Here is a 27,758-nt window from a genome sequence, read left to right on the forward strand (position 1 = left end):
TACAATACAAAACCAGTGTGTAATAAATATGTAATCTCGCAACACAAGAAAAAATTATTTGCAGAAAATCTTCAATCAACAAACATAAAAACAAAATCATACCACCTTTCAAACACCTCAACTAACACCTCAATAGAACTTTCAGAATCAGACAAAATGTTCAACTTAATCATGAGTGAAATTATAGGCCATTTATTGTCACTGACCACAAACGAAACATAAAAAAACCAAAAGATACAAAGCTTAACATGTGAGTATGTCTATTACCTTTTTCAGGTAAATCTCTTATTTATTTATTTATTTATTTATTTATGTATTTCATTGGCGTTATGTCGTAAGTAAGAATATTTTGCTTAAACGACACAAGCATAAATCTCTTAACACTATTTATAATAAAAATAGTAATCATTCTAACATGTTGCTGCTTATTGTTTTATACAGATACAAGTGTTGTACAAAACTACTTCAATAATACAGACAGGATCATGAGAAATCATGCTGGTGAAACAACGACATATTGAGCACACATGTACCAGAAAAGCACCAAAAACACAGTAATACAATGTAGTCAGATTTGCTAATGCATGGAAATAAACCGGTTTTATGAGCCATGTATACATACAGATGCAGCGTATAGCCACAATCAACTATCACAACACTTTATAAAAGATTATACAAAAAATAGTGTATTTTACAGTACAAAAGAATCATATTACATATTTATAATAATCTGTCCAAATATACAATGACAAAATAGTTGCCTTGGAATCAAATATCGACATAATATGTCATGGAATGTTTGTTATACACTGAACCACAAAGACCACATTAATGACTGTACATTAATGACTGCGGACACAACGGTATGTGTAAAAATTAGAGAAACTATGTACAGCTGCATGCTATGTGTCCACATTGAAAATGTGAAACAACCTGTGGCATTCTATGAGTCTGTTGCTGCAGAAGGTGCTTAAACAGAGAACAGTGGTCCACAGACTTAATGGCTAGAAATTTTAAAGTCCTCCTTTTAACAATTATTCCACAGGCTCACTCTAGTCAAATTCACCCTATTCTTCACAAAATCTGAAATCTTTCATATCCTTAGGTCCTGCCTACAATGCAGTTTATTTTTTCCTTAAGGATAAATTTGGTGGAAAAATCATGTCCAATATTTAACCAACACATCCTTGAGGAAGAGTATTCTTGGAATTATTGACTGTTTTTATTTGACTGGTGCCTTATGCTGTATTCCCTTACATGACAGGGACCAACACTATGGTGGGAGGAAGCCGAACAGAGCCCAGCAGAAAACCTGCGATTGCTAGCAGCTCTTCCTAAGGAGAAGAGGAAATCCATTATACACTATTAAAGCAAAATAAAAACATTAAACTACAGATGTAAAAACCTGGAAGTATACATGTATATACATCTATATAGAATGGTTTTCTTCATACAGTCTTTGCAGTTTAATAAGACTGACTGGTCATAACCACGACAAATGTGTTTAATCTTTACACAACTAAGTTCTATGATCTTTCATTATTTTTGCTCACCACTGTTTTTCTATCTGATCCTCCAGTTAGTCTTTTTTTCAAACAACTGACCAGTATGAAGTTCCAACCAATACCATCAACAAAAAAGGTATGAAAAAAGTAACAAAATTGAGTAATTTCAGCAAAAGTTATTCTCCAGTAAGATAAAAAATTGCCACCCTGATTTGCACACCTAAGAAAACAAAAATCTGTCAAAAACGACCAGTGAACCGAAAATATCACAGTAACAGAGTTTTGGAATCAAAGGGGAATAACTTTGGTTTAGAGTTAACTCCCTTGATGCACTTCGACACAATCCTGAGCAACTCGATACAAAACAGAACCAAAAGGAGCAGTAGCAAAAAATAAAATATGGCGAGCCGATTTTGAGCAAATGTGCAAAATATATTACTGCTTCGAGAGAGGGTATCATTGATAATTATGTCGATACGACCTCCGAGACTCTGGTTATTTCTTCCTTTTAGTGCTGACATCCCGAGCATCTGGACTGTCAAATTGTCCGAGGCACCGTCTTCATCTAGCGCACACCACGACCAGGCCCCGCTGTAGCCGTGTTCGTACGCGTGGGTGAAGAGCTGCTTGGAGGAAAAGCCACCCCCCTTCTTCTGGCTGAACTCTCCAATAACTAGTGGTTTATCTAGCAGATAGTACGAGGCATTGACCTGAAGTTATAAACACAGCACAGGTATATTATCAAATGGTGAACTGCAAAGGTTTTTGGTCTGAAAATGAAAGGTACGGTACCTGCGCAAGTATAAGGTGATGAGTTACATTTTTAAATCATTTTTGTATACATGTGTGCAATTTGTAGCTTACCCTAAATGACCATAAATTTTGTCCATGACTAACCTGACCATTTTTCCTGATTCTGAGAGTTTTATTGATTTTAGAAAGGTGTTCTGAGGTTTGCTTGGATTTTTATTATTTATTATTTGATTGGTGTTTTATGCCGGATTCAAGAATATTTCACTTATACGCCCATAATGGTGGGCTTAGATCATGGGATGATATTCTACTGGAAAATTTCAGAACTAAAAATAATATTTTGTGACCACCAACATCACAAAAACTTCAACTATTTTGCATATATGAATGATGGACAACACCAATGACGTTGCAACATTCTAAGAACAAAGGAAGGCAAGCGCCGGACATTTTTGAACACAACATTACATGTATATTGGACAATTAAAAATGCATGTTTAAAAATAATCAATGAATTATTTTCACGAGAAAAACTTTCGGAATTTAAATCATTAACAGCAGATGAAGCCTTTTGATAATAATTTTTGGTGAAAACTAAAACCATTACAATCACCTTTAATGTAATTCGTCCTATAAAGAGAATCAACCCTAGAGTTAAGAGGTGAGTTTTCACTGACAGTCTTATCTACCTATAAAATGTATGAAGAGTAAAATCAAAGAAATCGTTTCCAATCTAAACTATCTGAATACCGTATATGTACTGATTTTCAAATTAACACTGAACATGTACTGATTTTCAAATTAACACTGAATATTCACTTATGTTTGAATTAACATTGAATATGTACTGATTTTCAAATTAACACTGAACATGTACTGATTTTCAAATTAACACTGAATATGCACTGATGTTTGAATTAACATTGAATATGTACTGATTTTCAAATTAACACTGAACATGTACTGATTTTCAAATTAACACTGAATATGCACTGATTTTCGAATTAACATTGAATATGTATTGATTTTCAAATTAACAAAAAGTTGTCATGGCAATTATAATGTAAACACCCCACTACAAACAACTGAGTAAACACACAGAGTATAATTTAGGAATCCCAGAGTGTTTATAGTTTGGTGTAATATGCAACTACCTACAACATTCTTTTCACTATTCTGGTTGTGTACTCTAAAAAGCAGTTGTCTGCAGTGTTATTTGTTATTTATTTGATTGGTGTTTTCTGCCGTTCTCAAGAATATTTTCTTTATCTAACAGCAGCCAGCATTATCATGGGAAGACATGGACAGAGTCTTGTTCAGTAAAGATGTGATTTATTTGATCTGAATTTTACGCAGCACGCAAAAATATTTCACTTATAAAACAGCAGTCAGCATTATAGAGAGAGGAAGTCAGACAGAGCCGGGTGGGAAACCTACAATCATCTGTAGGTTGCTGCCAGACCTTCCCGTGCATCGACGGATAGGAAGCCAGCATGACCAGGAATTTAGCAACCGCTTTGGTGAGAGGCTCCTGAGTGATTGCGTCTCGCTGGTACCTTGGCCACTGGAACCCCCTGTTCACTAAAGAAATGCATAATGTGCCTTAATGTAGGAATCCGTTTTAGCCTGCTTCACAACTCACCTTGAAGGGGGCGTGTTCTGAAAAGAAGCCGAGTATATCGTAGGTGTGAATCTGGTAAAAGTCCAGGTGTCCGTCCGTTACACCACCCGCCTTGTTCAAGCAGGCATCAGAGTAAAAGTTAGTCCTGGGCCACTTCTCCAGGATTGTAAACCAGGTCCAGATACCTACAGTTACCAGGGCCTGGGGACAAAAGTAAAATAGGGTTTGTCAGTTTTCGATATTTCACAGCAGAGTTATGCCCCTTTGTGACATGATTTATTTTCATCCCTTGTAGCCTTTATTCTATGATGCTCTGTAAACTTTGTGCTGAGATGCTTTATGGGCTTTATCTAAAACCCACTGTAACCCTTCTAAACCTGACATCCTGTGGGGATTTTATCCCTACATCTGTTTACATTCTTACAATCATGATTTGTAGCTTTCATTACCAAAATCATTGCAACCATTAATTTAACCTCTTTTGCTGCCTTTATCCTTACACCCTTTGTTGTCTTTCACCAAAACTGTTCCGTGTTTAAAACAACAAAATAGAAAGTGGCTTTCCACAAAATGACTCAATAACACAAATAATAGTCTCGAGGAGGCTTGTGTTTGACAAAATTCATCATTAATTTGTTTGCAAATTAATTTTACAAAAGAATTGTGCAGTTTTGCACAAATATTTTATGCTGGGATGATCTGCGGTATTGTATGGCGGCATAATGTTGCTTACTGTTATCCATAAGAATATAATAAAATAAAAAAAATAAATAAACAATAAGTCACAGTTAAAATGTTAACGGACAAACCTACTTATGTAAAATTTTAAAAATTATAATAATCTATCAAAGCTTAAATTGGTGTATTATATTGACAGTTCTGAGCAAAACCTGTTGCAATATATTTACAAATCGCTACACTGCCGGCACTCATATATGTTGTCCATTTTGTTAACATGTACATGTATGAAAACTTAACACTGCCTGCATGGGCAGAGGTCTGCACTACCAGAGATGGAAATTTTATATAAAAAAAAAAATGAAGCAGGGGCAATACATATTTACTTGAGAAATGTTTATTTACTTGATTATTGGTTTACACCGTGCTCAAGAATATTTCACATATACGACAGTGGTCAGCATTATGGTGGAAGAAAACGAGACCTGTCTGTTCATAGCATGTACGCCCCCTTCAATGAGTTAATCTCCTTGATCAGGCATGTGAAAGGGAACTAAGAACACACTACTTCTATTAAACTTGGCTCACAGCAAGATATACTTTTTTGTAAAATTCAGGGAATTTACAATGTGGATTTCGTTTTCATCTTTAAGTGAGAGAAAAGATAAGAAAACTGGAGAATGAGAAAGTTAATCCATAGTATAATGATAACGTAAAAATATACATATATGGAAAAATTCGTTAAAAATAAATTCATTTCTTACATTGAATATCAACCAAAACCTCATCAGCTCCACATCTATCCCGCATCAGAGAAACTACACAGTGACCGGATACCGAAATATACTGGGTTAATAACCCTATGATTTGGCCTTTGACCTCAAGCACATTGAGAGCGTTGTCCGATATACTACATGTGTATCTTGCCATTGAGTGGCAGTATAACCAATAGCACATGTACCTTGGGGTCCTCCTGGTGTATAGCACTGGCCTGTCTGCTGATGAACCTTGAAAGATCGTAACGTGGGTACTTTGCTTCCCAGCTCCCTCCCTCCCACGGCAGGGGGTCCAGACGGGTGTCAAAACAATGGTCTTTGTTATATACACCTGGCAGGAGTGAACAAAAGACACAGTTTGAAAGGAATACAGAGCTACTCAATTATGGTTTATGTGAACACAAAAGGAAATTTTAATGGAAAACAGAAGAATTGGGGTTATTATGAAAAACATATTTGTTGGGCATAACCTGACCAACCCTCCAAAAAAGGGCCGTACTCTACAGCTTTGATTGGGATTTTGACAGTTTCTTTCACGTTCTTCTACCAAGTTAACTTTTAAAAAAAATTAATTATAAAACTGCTACCTACATCAGTAGTCTGAACCAAAAAAATAAGGTTAGTTAATACACAACAAAGAATTTTTTAAGGATGGCCTGAATTTTGATAATATACAATGAAAAAATTACATTCTGATTATTTAACACCCAGGTCTTAAGAAAACAAATAAATAAAGCCACACACAGACTATTAATTTCAACACAACTTGTATTCTGCTTTTAGTAAAGGGATTCAAAGCCTTAATTCATTAGGTACATGTATTAGAAAGTTCCAGATAACTCACTTTGCACAAAAACCTAACATGACCTGACACTATGGCTTTCAAGAGCTCCAAGTTTCATCACAATTGTTTCTTTGGCATATCTCATATCATGGAGGTGGTTTCAGCAAAAGAAGGCAAGTCACCTCTGTCACAACCTGTCATGAGTAGTATTTGTAATTGGTGTAGGAAAAGGAAAAATATTAACTGATAATGGCATGTATTAAACAGCAAGAATAACCATTAAAATGGAGACGAAAACTGAAAAGTAAAAGAGTTGTTTCAAATCTGACCTTTTGCTATGCACCCCTCAGGTTCATTTATAATCTCCCAGCTTCCTAAAGCTCTCAGGTCCCTCAAGGCTCTCACCATGGGCCTTAGAGCATTATCAATATAGGACTGGAGCTTCATTTCATCAGTATATAGACCCTTCATTAAGTTACCTGCCAAAAAATACATGAATAACTATTAACTTAAGATCATGAAAAGCTTTTCAAAACAATTATGCTTGGTGTAAAGGTGCAACATCTTATTATTTTACGCAGTATTTGTTTACTGGTGTATATATGAAAAGAAACATTTCATATAAATTATTATAATATTTTAGGAAATTGGATCTAATAAAATATTGTTAACCAATAGTGTATTACTACATATATTTATTTATTTGATTGGTGTTTTACGCTGTACTCAAAAATATTTCACTTATACCATGGCGGCCAGCATTATGGTGGGTAGAAACCAGGCAGAGCCCGCAGGAAACACACAACCATCCGCAGGTTCCCTGCACTCACAGTGACCACATTGGTGAGAGGCTCCTGAGTCATTACGCTGTGCTAGCGCGCTAACCAACTGAGGCCCCGATGTCATCTTTGAGATGGAAGCAAATACACAGCCCTAATACACATACCATATAAGAACATATCTACTTGGGATTTCTCCACGCTTTATACTTCGATTCCTGTCACGGATTTAATAGATAAAATTTTATCACTAATTCTATTTATCTATTTATTTGATTGGTGTTTTACACTGTACTCAAAAATATTTTATTTATACAGCGGCGGCCAGCATAATGGTGGGAGGAAACCTGGCAAAGCCTGGGGGAAACCCACGACCATCCGCAGGTTGCTGGCAAACCTTCCCACGTACAGCCGGAGAGGAAGGCAGCATGAGCTGGACTTGAACTCACAGTGACTGCATTGGTGAGAGACTCCTGGGTCATTACGCTGCGCTAGCACACTAGCCAACTGAGCCACGGAGGCCCCCTTACTACATATAAATCACACGTAGCAAATAATTCGTATTAATAATAATTCTATCACACCTTTCTTATTTTCAACTGCCTGCAAACAATCAGGAGATAACAACCTTTAAAATGGAATTTAGATCATAGAGATATATATGGTGAAATGCCCTCTTCTTACACTGAAAATCTGATCTGATCTGATTTGCATTAAAATTACTGTACTATAAACATAGTCATGACAGTGGGCCAAATAAAAACTGTATAGGCATTTGGCTCTGGTGTCAGTATACATGTACTGTCCTCATCTAAAATACATGTACCTATAACATATCTGAACTCACCACTCAAGCAATTCCACAAAGAGAAATTTATGAGTACATTTCTACTCTGAGCTCTCAGCAGAAAATCCCTCAAATCAGACAGGATGTATTTGTCCAGGCCAGTGACAAATCCAGAGCTGTTGAACATCGGTGTTGATGACCCACCCACATGTAACCACACACCTAAAAATGTACACAACACAATTCTGTATTACGGAGAAACAGCTGATAGAACCATTCCAAAAATATAGTGTATGAACATAGACGATGGGTCTGATATAGATGGATTTGTCCAAATCAGTCACATAGTTCAAGGCACTATTGATGGCAGTTGCAAAGACAAAGTTAATGATTTCTTTATCTCTAAGATGCACGCACTTTTCAGATGTTCATTGTGAAAAACAAACTTATAATGAATTGGTGTCACCGTACCATGTGACAGCAGCCTCAACTTAAAAAGTCCTCTACTGATTTAGTCCTGCATGGCGGAACCTTCGCTCCAATATTATTTTGAAGTCACTAGTGCACCTTACAGCTTCACAATATTTATTTATTTATTTCATTGGTGTTTTACACTGTACTCAAGAATATTTCACTTGTATGACGGCGGCCAGCATTATGGCGGGAGGAAATCAGACAGAACCCGGGGGAAGCTCACGACCATCTGTAGGTTGCTGACAGACCTTCCCACTTACGGTCAGAGAGAAAGCCAGCATGAGCTGGACTTGAAATCACAGCGACCGCATTAGTGAGAGGCTCCTGCAAACCACCTAAGCCACGGAGGCTTCACAATAATATATATATATATATATATATGAGCGAAAATGCCATCATACAGGACTACTATGTACCATGAATATTGATTTCTGTTCAAATACTTGTGTGTGCACATCAATTTATTTTCATTAATTTTCAATCCAAAAAAGATTGCTTTCAACATAGCTGCAACTGCTAATGTTTGTACCATCGTCTCAAATGCTACCTGGTTCACACCTCGAATTCCAGTCCTGCACAGTTCAATTTAGGCCAGGCGTTGTTACAACTGCCAGCCACCTAATCACATTTTTCCCACACTGCCGCTATGCCTCAGTAGAAACACCTCCAACTTGCTCACAAGAACAGGTCACCGGTCTCCATATTGTCATTTACACAAATCAACTTCTGCTCACGGTACAGGATGCACCTAGTGCAAAATCCACAAGGTACGTGTCTACTATCACACAGAAGTCGGTGATGCGTGAATGGTTATGATGACAACATGGTGGTCAACAATATGGTGGTCGGCGACCTGTCCAAGTGAGCCAGTTTGAGGTATCTCGTTTCTACAGACATGACAGGTAGAGCAGCGCTGTGGGGAAAATATAATTAGGTGCTAATTATTCCTGTGTTTCTACTTCGCGCGGAGCACAGTTGAAGTGATGACTAGCCTAAATAGAATGGTGCGGGAACGAACTTCGAGCTTTCAACCGGGTAGCATTTGCAACGATGGTACATATGTTAGTCCAGTTACCGTCGGAGCAGTTATGGCTACTTTCAACACTGTTTATAAATGGTCATTAACCCTCATAGTCTACGCCTTGAATTTAATGTCTGATTAATTCTTTTTTTGACACTTGTTCCATACATGTACCACACAACTTCACAACAAATTCATCTCTGAATGCTTATCAGTATCATGATGACACTCACGCATAGAGTTTCCACCGCTGTTGTGAATGTGATCGATCGTTTGGTACAGTGCTACCTTTGATTTTTCGTAGTTCCCATTTCCGAAATCAGACCCATAGTGGACCCACGCTTGGTTCATTCCAGACAGAAATACCTTTTCCCCATTTAGAGTCAGATTCTTCCCTTTCACTTGTAAAAAGCTTTGGGAATTGGCCGACAAAATGAGGAACTGGCCACAAAGAAAACAAACTGCCCACCTTCCGGCTGACATTTTGGACAATAAAAAAGTCACATGACCAGTCACGTGAGTTTGGGGAATAAAAAGCACGCGAGAAAGCCCGAGAGTTTCTATAACAACACGAAGGCGTCAAGATGGAGTACACGGGAAGCAGCTATGTTGGAGACCACACAAATGGACGGTATGTACCTGCACGACTTTACTAGTTTGATTCAAACGAATAAAAATTTATTCTATCTACCCCTTTGCCATCTTTGAGGAAGAATTCATGGAAAGTACATGGTGAAATCGCCCTGTTCATAATGATATATCAACAGTAACCATTTTAGTAGCAGACGACATACAGGCATTTATTTTGTAAATACCAGAGTTCCCAAAACGATTCTCGTGAAAAACAAAATGGATGTGACCTTTTCGAAGAATCATATATTCTCTTAACACCTTGCCCTGTTAATTTAAAAACATTAAACAGGCTAGTCGTAGTAAATGTAGGAGTAAACTGATTTGATAGGCCTATTAAGTTCTGACTGAAGAAATTTTCTCATTCAGTTTTTGAGAAAATATGTATTTGCTATAGATTATCAGAAGAGTAATCAAGTACAAGGTACAAGTTACTATATGCAAATACGAACAATTTGGTTGCCATTAATAATAGTATAGTAACTTCCATTAATTATAGTTCCTCTGTGGTCGAGGGAAGGGGGTTAGCATGCCATCGTGGCACAATGTCCCAGGAACCTCCCACCAATTTGGTTGCTGTGAATTCTTGGGTGCATTCCATCTGTTGATCTCACCGCCACTGGTTGGCAGATTCAGTGGCCAGTGGATACTGTGGGAGACACCGTGTGATATCCCAACCTGCAGGTGGCCCTGGGTTTCCACCATAATGCTGGCCTCCATCGTAGAAGTGAAATATTCTTAGTGACGGTGTAAAACACCAGTAAAGTAAATAATTATAGTCTAGCCAATTTAGAGAACCAGTTCAATTTGTCATGTTTGTTGTTCAAGACAAGTTTATAGACTTTTCACTTGTAGCTTGTGTGCTTACCCTAGAGTTACATGTACATACAATAAAACCTTACTTTTACATGTGCCGCATAGGTAAACCTTGAGCTTTTAATATTATTCCAGTATGGAAGGAAGTGGAAACTACAACTTCCCGACAGAAACGAGATATGAGGGAGAGATGAAAGACGGGATGTTCCATGGAAAAGGGACACTCTTCTTTCCCAACGGTAGCAAGTTTGAGGCAACATGGGAGAATGGTATTGCAATAGATGTAAGTTTTATGTAATTTGTTTTGGAAGGCTGTACATTATTTTTATATAGTTGGTTAATATGTTACAGCAATGTGCAAGTGGTTGTGGATTTCCATTTCCATCTGGGTTCTACCAGATTTCCCCCACTGCCATATGAGCAAAGTATTTTGGAGTGGTGGTGTAAAACACCAATAAATGAATACGTAAAATATTCTAAGTCTTTAGAGGCATACCTGAGTGTGGGAACTTGGTGACCATAAGCAGTGGACGTTGTGCTCATGTGGTCATTCAAACAGTCTAATGACCGCTTGTCTTCCACCAGCATGGTGTGTACATTTGTATGTCACATGTGAGAAAGTTCTTCAGTAAACTTCAAAAGGCTGGTGATTTAATTACCCAGTCCACTTTGGATTCTTCCACTCATAAAACCGACTGCCGTCATATATATCATGTATATACAAGGGGAAAATGTTTGAGTATGACATGTAGATGGCTTCATTATGTCACTGTTGTTTCATCAGCCTGCTGTGTCTTTCAGGGGCAGTACACATTTGCTGATGGTCTAGAATTTGATGAAGAGAACTGGAAATACTGTGATGGTTATGACAGACGCTTCTACACAGAGATCCGTAATGGTTTAAAACCAGCGGGTAAGTGATTGAACCTGGGTCAGAATTACCATGACTCCTGGGGCCCCGTTTCACGAAGTGCTACCATAAATTGTTGTGCCAGTGTATGTCTTCACTGTATGTTGTCACGAAAGCTATGTGACAGGAACAATTTGTGACAATCTGACAAGCAGCTTAAACGTCTGGACTAGTCGTGGAACAAATACATGTAAACTGTACACTGCCTCCATATTAAAGCATAGTAAGTGACTTTTCTAAATCTTTTCTCGAACAGTATTTACCAATAGTAATCTTTGTTTTCTGGCATAGTGAAGCAAAATGTACATGTAAACTTGACTGTACAGCATTTCTCTGCTTTCCATCTTTGTGCCTCAAACTAACTGATTCCAGTGTAAAGTTTTACCATTTTTCGTACAATTTATGCAAAAGACAAGTACATGCACAAGTAATTAAAAGTGAGCTATTATTTTCAATTTATTTAAGATTGCTGATATCGATACATTCAGCCATGGGCTAATCAGCAGTGGTGAAAATTGAAACTATCTTCCTAATTTGTTACAAAATGTTCTGACTCTCAAAATTACTAATATGCTAATGTTTCTGATGGCTGTGATACATTGAACAAAATGAAAACAGTGTTGTGCACAGACTGTATGCAAATTGAATTGACATATGATTTTGCATGTTTGACCTGTTTCAGGGAGGTCACAACTGACCAATCGTGTTCCTCCAAGGGAGATCCCAGAAGGTTGTTACGACTGTGGAGATGGATTTTATGATCCCAAATCCAGAGTTGTGGTCGATTACAACAATAAATTTTTGAGAAATGCGGGTATGTTATTCTTGTTATTTTGCTGAAAGACTGATAAAAGTGAAACCCTTGTCATGCCAAAATGTAATTGGAGAGATAATAAATAATCAGCCATGTCATGTTATTCAAGCCTTTGAAAACCAGTTTTAGTATCCGGATTGGCTGTGTCAGGGTTTCAAGATTGATTCGAGTGGCGTAGCAACGAGTTACAATGCGAAACGTGATCAAATGTGTGATACTATATTTTGCTCCTTCTCCACACAGCAGATTTGTATTTTAGTCAGGTATGTTGCCTAAAATAACGCGAAAATGCATGTCTATCTGTGATTCAAATATGATGTGCTACTACCAGTGCAGGAATTGCTTTTATTTCAAGAAATCATGGATAAGACATATTTGAAACTACAGTTTTCCTTCACCCATAAAACTGTGTCAACCACCCATCTTGGTTGTTTCAGATGATGATGAACATGACTGGATTGTGAAAACGTGCAGGAAGGGTTGGGACGAGTATGTGGGTGCTCAGGCTACCCAGTGATCACCAGAGTATATCATTGACTGTTTATATTGCGAACATTTCACATGTTTTTGTATCATGTTAAGTCATGTACATTGTATGTATAAAGCTGTGATAGAAATTATATATGTTATCTTTTATCTTAAATTGTGAACACTGAACAAAATGAGTGGTTGAACAATCTGGTGGTTTTAATCATGTATAGGGAATGACAAAATTTGTCATTGCACTTCTTAGCATATCTTTTTATACTGGGAACAACTTTACCCTGTTTAATTATGTTCATCAATTACCATTAGCACAAAGAAGTAAATTATAACCTGGTAAGGGTTTCTTGTGTTAAACCTGATGTGCTGATAAGGTAAAATACTGCATGTTAATTCAGAGCTTCACACATGTACAAAGTCTCATGAATTATTTATTGTTTCATTCCACTGATTTTTTGACATTACATTGTATAGCCCATGTCTTACAGCTGTGGGCTGGAAGTAATATATATTTATGTGCATTAAAAGTATGAGTATGATTAAATTATACAGATCTGACATCTTTCCAACTTTTGTCAATTCTTTGGGTTTTTTTCTATTCTAATTACATGTACTATACTATCATGCCACATCATCTTGATAAACTGTGACTTTGATTTATTTATTATTTTAATTGTTGTTTTATGCCGTACTCATGTATATTTTACTTATATCATGGTCACCATTATGGTGGGAGGAAGCGTGTTACAGCCCGGGGCTAACTCATGACAACACTTATGTTGCTGGCAGACCTTCCCGTGTATGACCGGAGAGGAAGCCAGCAGGTGTTTCATGCCACTCTCAAGAATATTATGGAGGAAATTCATAAAATTAAATAGCTTCAAGACATATATGATCATATAACACATACTCCAGTACCATCTACTTTCAACACAGACATCTGTGGCAGATTTCTGCCATATGTTTAATATTTTCATTTATAATAGTCCTTAGTAGAAACTTTATCAGAAAAGAATGACATTCCTTTTGACCATGTCAAGCAGATCAGTACCACTGCATGCCTATATACATTGTATTTACATATAATGCTGCCTCACAGGAACACCATGTGAAGACACTAGACTCGACACCAATGCCAGTGAATGGGTAGGTCTACACGGCCACTGTTAAGATCAGCAGAATCTTTGGAAAAAGAAAATACTGATACTGTTCACAACAGTGGCCTGATGTCAGATAATACGAGATAATTACAAATCACGAGTGTACGTAATTTGGCTCAGCACAAATATCTTTCGACATGCTGTCCAGCAGTGTCATGTAGGCTCCAAGGGGTTAGCATTATTTAAATACAAGTATAACGTAATTTACTGACTATGGACAGCTAAGACGTTTACTTGCCCTTAATTTGATACACATCGACACAGATGATATAATAAACAAAATAAATGTACCCGCGCTTCAGTATAGATACAATATGAAAAGACTGCATACCAAAATCTAAAATTTCCACATACTGTTTACACTTGGTCATATCCAGCATCACAAATGTGACATACAGGTTTTGATAAATACAAGGCAATAGTACACATTTTGTGTAATAAACACTGAAAGTACTGGATTAGATTTTGACCAGATCAACAATTTATCCAACATGATTTCATTATAAGTTGACTAAATGATTATGGTTTCATGTCACTTCAGCAATGTCGCAGCCATGCTGTAAGAGAGTGATCAGAAGAGGCTACCACATACCATATACTTTTCTCACATGGTTAGTCCAAAACAACACATCCATATCTTTGCTTTTCTACAGCTTTCAGAAGAAGGTTTGTTCTGTGTCTGCCAGGGTTTCCCTTGTCTGGTTTCCTCTCCTCATCAATGATAATTTATCACAAACCTAGCCGTCATAGCCTCAAAGGCATTGTATACTTGAACATTTATTTATTTACATTTATGAAATAAACTTTAATAGGATCACAATTATGGTCAAATAAATATATATATATATACATATCCATGACATATTAAACGCTGATGAAATCAGAGCAGATAATTATGGCTTAACTCCACATTCGCAGTAATTCTGCCATATCGTGGCCATGCTGATAAAGATTATTTATTTGATTGGTGTTTTTACGCCGTACTCAAGAATATTTCACTTATACGACAGCGGTCAGCATTACGGTGGAAGGAAACCGAGCAGAGCCCGGGGGGAGACCCACAACCATCCACAGGTTGTTGTCAGACTTTCCCACTTACAGCCGGAGAGGAAGCCAGCAGGAGTTGGACTTGAACTCACAGCGACCGCATTGGTGAGGTCAGAAGTTAAGGATGCCAGTGTCTTCATAATCATATATGTATGCCTCAATGAGTCCTCGATTAGCAGAAGGTAGAGAAGAGTTTATACATGACTGAGACCATGTTGTATGCTACATGTGTTCCATAAAAACATTAAAAAAAAGACTGATATATTTGATTTAAATGAGCGATCCTTGCATTGTACTTAAGAATATTTCACTTATACGACAACGAGCAGCATTACAAAGCCTATCTGATTTTCACCAGCCAGCGTGAAGTAAAGTTCCATGTGATCAATATTTACAAATGCTAGTACACACACACTTATTGCTTGTCTCTTTCACAAAACCACAAAAAGCCATGGCTAAGGCTGTTCTGATGTTTGGGTGCCCTGTCACCATTCTCCTCAAATGTCCACTAGAAGGAAAACTGGTTCTGATTGTGTTAATAATGCCAGAAATAAAAATCCAGCTCTGTGCCAGGTTGTTTCTTCTAGCGTACAGAGCATAGTGTAAACTAGTTTCACAGCTGTGTTTCTTACTAAATTGTGAGTAACAAAAAAAATCCAGCTCTATGCCAGGTTGTTTCTTCTAGCATACAAAGCACAGCGCAAACTGGTTTCACTGCTATTTCCTGCTAAATTGTGATTAACAAAAAAAATCCAGCTCTATGCCAGGTTGTTTCTTCTATCATGCATAGCACAGCGCAAACTGGTTTCACTGCTATTTCCTGCTAAATTGTGATTAACAAAAAAAATCCAGCTCTATGCCAGGTTGTTTCTTCTATCATGCATAGCACAGCGCAAACTGGTTTCACTGATGCGTTTCCTACTAAATTGTGATTAACAAAAAAAATCCAGCTCTACATCAGGTTGTTTCTTCTATCATGCAGAGCACAGCGCAAACTGGTTTCACTGATGCGTTTCCTACTAAATTGTGATATATTCTTTTTAGTCCACAGAAGATAGAGGCAACTGCTTTCACGGTAGTGTCTCAAAAATGTGTCATGATATCACAGAAGATCCAGCTTTATGTCTGCCCTTCTGATGGATTCCTCTGGCACACAAAACAAGGGTTTCATGGTTTCATCCTAGTGTTAAAGAGATATTCATGATATCAGAACAGATGCAGCTGTATGTCATGCTGATCGTTTCTTCTGGCAGACAGAACACTGCGTAAAATGGTTTCACTATAGTGTCCCAGAGATAGTCATGATATCAGAGATCTGATATCAAGCTGTATGTTTACCCTTCTGATGGTTTCCACTGGCATGCAGAACACTAGATTTACTGGTTTCAATGTGGTGTTCCCTAGATGGGGATGATATCAGAGAAGATCTAGCTGTATGCCTGCCCTTCTGATGGTTTCCTCTGGCATACAGAACACGGGGTTTACTGGTTTTATAGTAGTGTCTCCCAACAATGACAGGCCCGTTAACCCAAAGAGAGTGTGGAATGGGTCAACCTGAAAAACGGAAAAAACTTTTATAATGCCGAAATTGGCATGTGAATACAAGCATTTTTGCCATAAATAACATACCCTACACGTACACATATACAATATCTCATTGATTGGACCTGCCCCGATAGCACAGTTGTTAGAGCTTTGGGAGTGGTCAATCCTGGGTCGGGTCACACCTAAGACCTTAAAAAAAGGAAGTTGTAACTTCCTTTCTTGGCATTCAGCATGAAGGAGATAGTGCAACGACTGGTTGGCCCATATCAGTATAATGGCTCGGGCGGGGCGGCTTACTTGCCTTCGGTAAGTCGTATCAGTGAAGCAGCACTAGATAAAAGAGCGGTGGAAATCCGTCCTGCAACAAGGCAGCACATTACATGCACTCTTAAAGATTCCTTCTTCATCACATGACTGAAAAATTGATAAGTATGACGTTAAACCCCAAGCACTCTCTCACTCACTCTTATTGATTGGTGTTTTACGCCACACTCAAAAATATTTCAGTTATATGGCAACGGCCAACATTATGGTGGGAGGAAACTGGGGAGAGCCATTGTGCCCAATTGGCAAGCTAGCCACATCGGGGCCCTCAAATATACCATATTACATAAGGACAATTTGAAACATCATTAGCAGAGGTTGAAATTACATATCTTCACTGGTGTCATAACATAATGGTATCTGTTGATGCATACTGTTTGTGTACATGTGTCTATTTCTTTAATTTTACAACACAGTTGGGTGAACTAAAGGGAGACAATCCAAAGCAAAGGCAACCAACGGGAAATTATGTCCCCTTGATTGGCTCTCAACACGCTATAGTACTGTAATTCAAGGAATCTTATGTGCATACGTGTATTTACCATATCTCCTGGTCTGTCTGCAAAACCTCCAGTCTCTTCATCTTGACAAGCCAGGATAAATTTGATCAGTTTGTCCTAAAATCATGAACAAATTACTATGATAGCATGATAATGTCATGCCAAGCCATGCCATCCGCTTCTAGCCTGTGTTTAACTGTAAGCGATATCATCTCATTTACAACATAAATAAAATTTTGAGCTAAATATTTAATGAAAATTTTTACATAAAGAAAATAATTTGTTCATTTTGAAACTAATGTTCTTTTGTGTTTTTGTGGTGGGTGGGGGTGGGGGGGGACTGAAATAACTTCCAGTTGAACGAAATGGAACTTTTCTCTGAATAGTCCAACAAACATTTAGAGTTTATAACCTCAGCAAATTCCTTTTTAACTTATTACATGTCCACCATGGAAGTCGCACTTCTGTTAGCATTTATTGGTCTGTCTGTCAGCAACTTTAATATATGTATAGTAAAGCTTATATGGATTTAGAGGAAATCTGTGCCAAAGTTGGCCTTAGCCTAAGGGCCAATCCACTACAGTCAAATGATGATCTTTACTGAGATGAGGAGCATTTTTTTTTAACCAGTCATCACAGAAAGGACGGATACACATGCATTGTCCTTTTGAAACGGTTTTGTTTTAACGCCACATCAGCAATATTTCAGCCATATCACATTGATTGTCCCTTTCTGTGAAGTACGTCAATTTATACACTTGTATGTGACTAAGATTTGCGTTCTTGCAATGCCTTATAGTTTCAAATGTTTTCTTTGAGCCTATCATGATAATATCATATTTGGTAAGATTTCATTATAGTATTTATTGATTTATTTGATTGGTGTTTTACGCCGTACTCAAGAATATTTCACTTATACAGCTGCGGCCAGCATTATGGTGGGAGGAAACCGGGCAGAGCCCAGGGGAAACCCACGACCATCAGCAGGTTGCTGGAGGCCTTCATTATTGTAGCTGTTTCCCACATCCCTACAGCAGACTATGCTACCTTATCTATCCAATGTAGACGACCAATGATCTTAAGGGAGGCCAGCACCCACCAGGAGTAACAAACATCTGGGAGCTTCTCTGGACGACCTGGCCAAAACAACACACAATGTATCTTAAGTATTGTAATCAATCACAAAACGCTCAGGTCAACTTAGGCTTTCATTATCCTGATGTATTACTTATCTGAATGTTGTTATACGCAATACTGAATATTTCACATATACGGCATTATGGTTTCATTTACCTTGAATTGGATATCACATATACAAATATGTGTACTTTAGGATTGACCATGATATTTTTTAGGTTTATTGGAGTACAAATTAAAAAAAGAAAAGAAAGAAAACCCTGTACAAAGTGTGTAAATCCGAGGAGCAGTTCATACAAAAATTAATACTCAAGTATCTTAATACACCTATTACATCATGAAAGTCACGTTCAAAGGTGAAGAAAAATGACGCCGAAATCAAACAGAAGAGCATCAATATAGTATAAATGTAGAATATTTCACTTATACGACAGCGGCCAGCATCTTGGGAGGAAACTGGGCAGAGCCTGGGGGAAACCCACAACAATCCGCAGGTTGATGCCAGATCTTCTCACGTACTGCACCAGACATGGCACCAAACCCCCAGCCAGTCACATGCATGTAATAATGACACCCAGGTCAACCAGTTCCGTGTCCTTGCACTAACCATACTGCAAATGAGGCAGCAACAGATATCATTCTTAAAGCCTTTCGTATGAACCGACCCGGATTTGATCCTAGGTAGTGGATGCTCTATCCATTAGGCCACAGATGCTGTAGTAAGGGGTCAAAGACTTACCATTCAGTCCCCCTGATGGCAGCTGTCTCTCACACAGCCACCAGCTCAACATATCAGCATTCACATTGTGAAGTCGGCCTGTGATGGCCAACATGCCCACACAGCAGTAAATCTGTCAACATAGACAATAACATATCAGCATTCACATTTTGCAGTCGGCCTGTGATGGCCAACATGCCCACACAGCAGTAAATCTGTCAACATAGACAATAACATATCAGCATTCACATTGTGAAGTCGGCCCATGATGGCCAACATGCCCACACAGCAGTAAATCTGTCAACATAGACAATAACATATCAGCATTCACATTTTGCAGTCGGCCTGTGATGGCCAACATGCCCACACAGCAGTAAATCTGTCAACATACACAATAACATATCACCATTCACATTGTGAAGTCGGCCCATGATGGTCAACATGTCCACACAGCAGTATATCTATGAACGTGGACAATAACATACTTAAGGTACAAAGACATGAGACATGGTGAGAGTTTATAGTTACTATACATGTAGTGTAGAGGTATTTGGACATGGTAACAAACCCACAGTATAAACCTACCATGACACAAACACAACAGAAACACACCATCAGGCGGCCACTGGCTCACTACTAGGCTGTCAACATAGGACGTCTTAACCTAACTTGTACCATGTACACTATACCATGTCTGTTTTAGGCCTATATGTACCCACCTGGCCTGAATGTGACTCGCTGCCCGGTCGACACCCAAATCCCCCATCAAAGTTCATACAGGAGAGGACAAAAGTCACGGCTTTGTCCACGTCAATCCTGTCCAGGCGCCCCTAAACAGTAATCACGTACAAGAACAGGTCAGGGGGTTAACATAACACAAAGATCTACCCTAAAAGAATCCAAAACTTCGTCCGCAGAAGTCCATTTTTACAGGCAAATAAATGTCACAAAATATTTATTTTCGTGCTGAAATATTTACAATTTTCCAGTAGAACATCATCCCACGTTTCAAGGAAACCTCATAACACCTTTCTAAAATCTCTCAGAATCAGGAAAAATGGACAAGTTAGTCATAGCAAATCCATGGTCATTTAGGGTATTCTATGACATTTGACAGGAGTAAATAGGAGGCCATTCTTGACATGTTTATTCTCTAAATACATGTATGTTAACTTTGAAAACTCCATGTAAGATTGCAGTGACTTCAGTTATTTCAATAATCAAGGAGTTTGCACGTGTCTTAAAACAACTACTTCGTGTAACTCAGCCAGCTCTGACCTTAAGTGAAAAGAAAACTCTCAAACAAGTTGTTTGCACAAGCAAACCAGAGATGTGGTACTATGACTGGCAAACCGTGCCTTCTCACGGATTTAAAAGTGTATATATCAGTGACTCTCGGGAAGAAATCAATCAGCGCAAACCCAATTGAATTTTGGTTAATATGTTAAAATATCCCAAATACATATAATTACAGTTCACAAAATATCAGCCTTGTCTGTGCACATGTTACTGCTCAAAATCATAAAAAAAAAGTTTTAAAGTTTATAAATGAATTATCACTTATTATAAGTGATTCAAACTTCAGAATCATACTAAAGCTATTTACAGTATAGATAAAAGGAATGATATTCACTACAAGGCAATAATTAAAGATATAAAGAGAAAATTTTATTTCCTTTTTTTTGTCCAAAAGAGTTACAGTTTTTGCTTCTTTTTGCAGTTCTTAATATAAATTGCATATTATATATTTATATTTATATTATATATTATATTTATATTATTATATTATATAAAAATTATCCACATGCTGAGAATGATATACTGGATATAAAATTTCCTTATACAGTATCCTAAATGTCAATAAATTTTGTCCACAACTAACTTGCCCATGTTTCCTGATTCTGAGAGTTCCAATGATTTTACAAAGGTGTTTTGAGGTTTGCTTGGAAAATAGGATGATATTTTGCTGGAAAATTGTAAGTTTCACCGCCAAAAAAAAACCATACACATGACAAATTTGCCCCTACCATTTTCATCATATGAGTAATCTTTGTGTGTGTGTATATATATATATATATATATATATATATATATATATATATCAGTTAAGAAAAATCAAATGCAGACAATGCTGATACAGTGGTTTGACATCAAAATGATTTATTACAAGAAAAAATAGCGTAAGCTGAACTCCTCATGCTTATTCCAGCAGTGTGACCGTAATCTAGCTGCACAGGGTTTAAATTATTTAAATTTGATTTATATACACTGTGTGGGTACATCGTATGTGCACCTCTGGCAACTGTACGTCTATATTTTAACCCATCTAATCAGACAATGGAATTTCATTCCCAGTATATAAGCTGATGTAAAAGATTTCTTTTCTATTACCAGTAGCATTACATTAATGAGATATGCCACTAGTATAGTTATTTTACTTACCAGTAATGAGAGACAAGCCACAGCACAAAATGAGAATCTTGTGTCAACCTCACCTAGAACAGGGCATCAAATATGTGCATGTTTGCTGAAGATAGACACCTTTATTTGGAAGTTACAAGTTGTAACTTACAACTTATAGCTTCAAACTGGAATTAGTGTACCTATTCTAGCTTGAAGTTGAACTTTTAACTTCTAACTAAAGGTCTCTTGTGACAAAGGAGAGACGTGAAGTAAAATGACTTGTCAACACCCACTGACTTCATCTATAGTGCATGTACTCCTGTCTTACAGAAAACCACGCTGAAGACACCAGCTACCAGATACTGGTCCCAATAAGGTCAGAAATGGCAACCATGGAATCCAAAATTTTAAATGCATTTAACTAAATTGAAAATATTCTAAGAAAAAAAATAAAACAAACTATTTTCTGGACAGTGTTTGATGCTCTTTCATTTGACATAAATCTCACGTACAGTGTAAGTGTTTTCTTTGCCTATAAGGAAGTCTGTATATTGCTAATCAAGGACTGAAGGCTTTCTCATATTCACACCAATATTACTAATCTAGGAATGAAAGCTTCCTCATATTCGCACAAATACTGTTAATCAAGGACTGAAGGCTTTCTCTTATTCACACCAATATTACTATTCAAGAACTGAAGGCTTTCTCATATTCGCACAAATATTGTTAATCAAGGACTGAAGGCTTTCTCATATTCACACCAATATTACTAATCAAGGACTGAAGGCTTCCTCATATTCATACCAATATTACTAATCAAGGACTGAAGGCTTTCTCATATTCACACAAATATTGCTAATCAAGGACTGAGGGCTTTCTCATATTCACACCAATATTACCAATCAAGGAATGAAGGCTTTCTCATATTCACATCAATATTATTAATCAATTACTGAAGGCTTTCTCATATTCACACCAAAATTGCTAATCAAGGACTAAAGGCTTTCTCATATTCACACAATTTTTCCTCAAATCAGAATTAAAGGGAGTAAACAGCAGACAACACATTTAAATTAACCTTTGTACACTACATGTTAATTCAATATTGACACTCTGACCATAAGATCACCTCTTCCTGGTGGATTTAGTGGTGTAATAATTATATATCGGCCCCGAGATCAAGAGGCTGTCTTTGACTAAAGTCAGACTTGGTCTTAACTTCAAAGCAGTTCACAACAATTCTTACCTACTACAGGGCTTTAATACTTTAAGTTGTCTTCAGACTTTAATGACAAAAACTGAAAGTTAGTCCTCAAGTTCAAAATAAGTCCAGGAGTTATACCACAAGTCTGACTAAAGTCTTAGACAGCTTCATCATCCTGGGACCTATACGTCTATTATAACAAGTGTTCTAACCCCATTTGTCTCCAGTGAAGCTGCCATCTTCTTGCTGCAAACCTTTGACATACTCCACCACTTTGTCTACATTGATGACTTCCACCGAGTCAAAGAGTACAAGGATCTGAAATATAAAAACGTCAAAGGTCAGTTCAAAAGAGAAGACATTCACATCACCCAAGTTGTTTACATGTATGTCTGACAGCGTTTATTAAAGCTAAACCCTGCAAATCTCTGCCTTGACTCTGTACTTCAATATTAGTCACAGAGGCACTGCTTGGTTAACTCTGATGAAGTGTGTTTTTTCCCTTAAAGTCCATGGCATTTCCACACCCCCCCCCCCTCAGCTCCTTCTACCTTCTCAAATATTACAACCATCATCACAATGAGTGCTGCACCCACTGTGAACCTTTCGTTTTCTGTCTTAATTCACTAGGCTTTTACACAACAACAGTTCACACAACAAGACTTAATTTTTGCAGTCTAGACCTTGACTTTCTGGGCATACGTGTGCTTTAGTTCATATCTCTGGAACACAATAACAAGGACACACTGTAAATCCTCAACGTTTCAGACCTCTAAAGCACTTTTTTCTCTGAAACTTACACACACAACTATCATAAAAATGATGTTGAAATAATTTGTTTGGTATCACTAAAGATGCATGCTTCACAAAGCTCTGTAAATTATTTCTCTACACCCCATTCTTCTCTGACATATCTTAGAATGTTTCAAAATATTGGTAGCAGAGGTGGTTGAAAACGTTAAGGAATAAGGGTAGTTTTGCTTCAACTATAGCACTTCAGCGGTTCTGAAACCTGACACACCTGCACAGCACTGAGGGTATACAGCAGGTGGGGGTCATGTTCCAGACTGGCCCCTATCCCCCCACACTCATGCTGACACTGCTTTATAAACTCGAGCACTTCTTCCTTGTCCATCCTGTGTAACTGACCCATCAAGTCTATGGCTGTTAATCCCCAGTAGATCCCACTCATTCGTAAGTACTCCGTCATACAATATTCCTGATATGAACAAAACATATGACAGTCTTATGTTTATTTTTCTGAAAACAAATAACCCACTCCAATCATGATATCAAGTTATTGGAGAAACCATGCATGGGCAAACAAACGATGAAGCTTACACACAGTCTGGGTAAAAACAGTACGTAATTTAGTAAATATAAGACTAATATTTTGTAAACTGAATTTCTCAATTATTTTTATGCATGGATTTGACCACTGCTTAGCTCAAGAGTTGAAATGAGTTCAGAAAGTATTAACGAATTCTACGTTCACAGAATTCACAGTGTACACTATGGAAAAAAAGAGACTCGAAACATAGACATTTGGGCATTGCCATTTTACTTGGGCACAGTATAATATAATAATAATAATCTATTGTATAATCAGTACACCAAAAAATATATAACATGGGAGTTGCAGTATTAAGAAACTCTACTTGAAAGGTCCCATATGTCCAAAACACTGAGCTTTGTTGATGTTCAGAGTGCATATCTGTACAAGTATATATGCTGTTATACAGCAGGCTGTTATGTTGTATAATGCACAAAAACATCCAATTTCTATCACGTGCAGTTCTCAGAATATCCTCCAATGTGGTTCAGTTCCCTATATCATTCCCTGATATCTTTCACTTCGCCATACATGTATGTTTGCAATTAGCTCATATAATCTGAGTTCCCGCATGTGTGCAATCTCAAATATCTTAATTAATAATACATTTTCAAACAGCTGTGAAAGCATACACGTATGTCTCCTGTCAATCACATCTCTCAGTTCTCCGTTTGTAAGTGTAAACGTCTGCTAACAACCCGAAGGACAGTTGATGGTTTCTCTGTGGCTCTGCTCTGTTTCCTCTCACTATAATGCTGGCTGCTGTTGGCTAAGTGAAATATTCTTCAGTAGAGTGCAAAACTCAAATCAAATAAATAAATCAATAAATCTCTCGACTACGTTGTGATTTATTTATTTAATTGGTGTTTTACGCCGTACTCAAGAATATTTCACTTATATGACGGCGGCCAGCATTATGGTAGGTGGAAACCGGGCAGAACCCATGACCATCTGCAGGTTGCTGGCAGACCTTCGAACATACGGCCAGAGAGCAAGCCAGCATGAGCTGGTCTTGGACTCACAGCGATCGCATTGGTGAGAGGCTTCTGGGTCACTACGCTGCGCTAGTGCGCTAACCGACTGAGCCACGACTACATTGTACACGTTTAAATGCTGAACATCGTGAACATAATACATACATAATCGTCCTTCTTTTCCCCGTATGCAGCAATGTAATCAGCATGTTTCTGTAACAGTAAAGTCTTTGGGGCGCTTTCTGAGATCTCAACATCTTTCATAGGTGTACCCTAAGGAAATGAGAAATGATGTTAAATCAGCAAAATGGAAGCCAGGACAATTCTCCAAAGGAAAAACACAAGAGGCTTTCACTATCATCAGGACCTCAGCTCATGGTAGCATGTGCAATCAAGTTAGTCTTTTTAAAGATCCCATTGCTTGCAAACTGGTGAGGTGATGGTAAATACATCAAGTTGTAACCAATATCAACACAAATACTTTATTTCACCTAAAATTTAGTATTATTTTAGTTGTAAAAATGCTAACCCTGATTCTAGCAGCGCAGCCACAAGAGTTACATCAACAATGTAAAATGCTTATTAATGTGTCATTTTTGCCAAAGAACCACATTTTTTGCATGCTTTCTTAACAAAAAAACAATACCCCTGACCACAACTCTGACTGGTAGTTCTACATTGTATTTACACTTGCTGCAAAGAGAAATTTCATCTCACATTTTTGCGTTATCTTTTTCTGAAAGTTCACACTTGTTTTATTGTAAGCTCTTCTGTACAGCTACCACAAAGACAATTCAGTTTTGACAAGGTACCAAACTAAAATACAAATCTCCTGCACAGACAAAGCAAAAATTTTGTCATATTTCGCATATTGTAACTCTGGATTATGTTTGTGCCACTCAAATCAGAGTTACTTATTTGACTTAATTCGGATTGGTTTGTCCCCATTACAAGGCCACTAAAGATTTTTTTGGTAAAGTTTGATGATTTCTTATGGTATCAAAACTATCATTTTAAGGCCTGTATAATTTTCTGAAGGTGGATTTTTTTATAGATACCAAACTTTAGGTGAAACACACTAAATGCACAGAAAAACACATCACTACTTGGGTATAGTAAAGTTTACTGATCCAACACCAGGCTCATTGTGGATGTAGCCTACTTCAAGATGCTTTGACACTGGTTGGGCAAAATTTTGTTCCGTCTGTATCAGGTGATGCTCCATTTAAAAACCTAATGCAGTTAGCAACCTTTGTCAGATATAATGAGGCTGTTAGTACAGTGGGTGGCTTTGAGCATTACTAATGAAAAAATAACTGATGTACCTTGCGTTTGTGATAAATTGACAGACAAAAAGGTAAGGAATGCAAGTGTCTGCCCACCTAAGGCCGTACTTGATGAGTAATTTTTGTCTCAAATGTCATGAAAAACTGCCACAGCAACTGCATTAGGTTTTTAAAAGGCATGCGCTCGTACAATGGTTTTGGCGTCATACTTGGCCGAACAAAATTAAGTTTTGCCAAACCTATAGTGACAGCAACATCGGACTAGCTGTAGTCTAGATGTCAGGACTTCATAGTCCCATCTAGATGGACTCAGTGTGCTATTTTAAAATTATCCGACAATTTCATTAATTTATTTATTTATTTCATTGGTGTTTTATGCCATACTCAAGAATATATCACATCATGTATATGACAGCTGCCAGCATTATTGTCATTTTCAAAACAACACACTGAGGTCATCTAGTATATATAGACTTGGGACTTAAATGATGGAAGCAGTCTTTTTAATTAGCCTAATGAAATAGACTTTGTATGCTAACCATGTATCGTAGGCTAGCATACAACATCTAATTCATTAGGCCACTGTCACCTGATGTGACCAATTACCCGTGGGTCTCTAAACCTTATATGTCGTGCCCAAAATTCCCCAGATTAATTGTCCACAAGACATGCTGGAAAATGACATCACCTTGGCGTCGTCACCATCTACAACTTGATTACAACAACAACAACAACAACAACAGTGTCAGCAAATGTTTCCATCTACACTCAAAACATTCGCCACAAGTGTATCTTGCCAATGTCTTGCTTGTACACGAAAGGAAACATTTGTTATATCCTCACCATATTCGAATCGCATATGTTCTAGAAGTGAGATATTGAAGAAAGGTCTGCTCTGTCAATTTCCTCCATCGACGGGTGACGTGCGCGCCACTACAGTCTTAGTGCCTGATAACCGGATCAAAAAACCGAATGAGTAGAAAAACCGGACATGAAGGTACCAAGGCAGTTAAAAGTGTTGATTGCTGAAAAACTATCCCATAAATCAAACCAAGCGGAAATAAAAAGTTCTTCGTTACTATATTTGTGTCATTAACCATTGGTTTTAATACATTTTTTTCGACAGGGGAGACAATCCACCCATTGCTCTACTGTGAAGTAACTAACTAATGTTTTGATAAACATCCTTGTTAAAAAATCAAAACAGGAACACTTGAATTCATTTTTATATTTTGCTGAGAAATAATTTATAAAAAAGACTTTTCCCGGTGTTAATCAACAGGTCGATGGATATTA

General features: G+C 37.5%; 3 protein-coding genes across 3 annotated transcripts; 1 reads left to right on the top strand and 2 right to left on the bottom strand.

Annotated features, from left to right (window-relative positions):
- Positions 1 to 324: 324 nt before the first annotated feature.
- Positions 325 to 9,661, bottom strand: LOC135480901 (mannan endo-1,4-beta-mannosidase-like). The gene is made up of 6 exons (XM_064760830.1): positions 9,412 to 9,661; positions 7,744 to 7,905; positions 6,447 to 6,596; positions 5,519 to 5,664; positions 3,901 to 4,080; positions 325 to 2,215 (listed from the first exon to the last, which is right to left on the bottom strand). The coding sequence occupies exons 1-6, from the start codon at positions 9,659 to 9,661 to the stop codon at positions 1,772 to 1,774; spliced, it is 1,332 nt and encodes a 443-aa protein (XP_064616900.1). The 3' UTR covers positions 325 to 1,771.
- Positions 9,662 to 9,753: 92 nt separating this feature from the next.
- On the top strand, positions 9,754 to 15,808 carry LOC135480355 (MORN repeat-containing protein 5-like). The gene is made up of 5 exons (XM_064760183.1): positions 9,754 to 9,809; positions 10,760 to 10,907; positions 11,426 to 11,537; positions 12,217 to 12,348; positions 12,786 to 15,808. Exons 1-5 carry the CDS (start codon positions 9,763 to 9,765, stop codon positions 12,863 to 12,865), a joined length of 519 nt encoding a protein of 172 aa, XP_064616253.1. The 5' UTR covers positions 9,754 to 9,762; the 3' UTR covers positions 12,866 to 15,808.
- A 113-nt stretch (positions 15,809 to 15,921) lies between these two features.
- On the bottom strand, positions 15,922 to 27,379 carry LOC135480545 (geranylgeranyl transferase type-2 subunit beta-like). Its single transcript, XM_064760399.1, has 10 exons — positions 27,306 to 27,379; positions 25,342 to 25,449; positions 23,891 to 24,088; positions 23,082 to 23,187; positions 21,705 to 21,757; positions 19,982 to 20,092; positions 19,284 to 19,395; positions 18,455 to 18,543; positions 17,450 to 17,524; positions 15,922 to 16,592 (listed from the first exon to the last, which is right to left on the bottom strand). The coding sequence occupies exons 1-10, from the start codon at positions 27,306 to 27,308 to the stop codon at positions 16,455 to 16,457; spliced, it is 993 nt and encodes a 330-aa protein (XP_064616469.1). The 5' UTR covers positions 27,309 to 27,379; the 3' UTR covers positions 15,922 to 16,454.
- Between the last annotated feature and the right edge of the window lie 379 nt (positions 27,380 to 27,758).

This window comes from Liolophura sinensis, chromosome 13 (genome assembly GCF_032854445.1).
Source record: "Liolophura sinensis isolate JHLJ2023 chromosome 13, CUHK_Ljap_v2, whole genome shotgun sequence".
In the NCBI taxonomy this organism is placed as follows: Eukaryota; Metazoa; Mollusca; class Polyplacophora; order Chitonida; family Chitonidae; genus Liolophura; species Liolophura sinensis.

Bases quoted from the DNA above. Each gene is read 5' to 3' on its own strand.
- LOC135480901 (XM_064760830.1), bottom strand. From the start codon at position 9,661: ATGTCAGCCGGAAGGTGGGCAGTTTGTTTTCTTTGTGGCCAGTTCCTC. The intron at 5,665-6,446 runs GTCAGATTTGAA...CACTCCTGCCAG, and splicing joins TGAGGGGTGCATAGCAAAAG to GTGTATATAACAAAGACCAT. The intron at 2,216-3,900 runs GTGAGTTGTGAA...TTATAACTTCAG, and splicing joins CAGAACACGCCCCCTTCAAG to GTCAATGCCTCGTACTATCT.
- LOC135480545 (XM_064760399.1), bottom strand. The intron at 20,093-21,704 runs GTAAGTAAAATA...ATTACTGTTTAG, and splicing joins TGGCTTGTCTCTCATTACTG to GGGCGCCTGGACAGGATTGA. The intron at 19,396-19,981 runs GTGGGTACATAT...CTATGTTGACAG, and splicing joins GCGAGTCACATTCAGGCCAG to ATTTACTGCTGTGTGGGCAT.
- LOC135480355 (XM_064760183.1), top strand. From the start codon at position 9,763: ATGGAGTACACGGGAAGCAGCTATGTTGGAGACCACACAAATGGACG. The intron at 9,810-10,759 runs GTATGTACCTGC...ATATTATTCCAG, and splicing joins GGAGACCACACAAATGGACG to TATGGAAGGAAGTGGAAACT. The intron at 12,349-12,785 runs GTATGTTATTCT...TGGTTGTTTCAG, and splicing joins TAAATTTTTGAGAAATGCGG to ATGATGATGAACATGACTGG.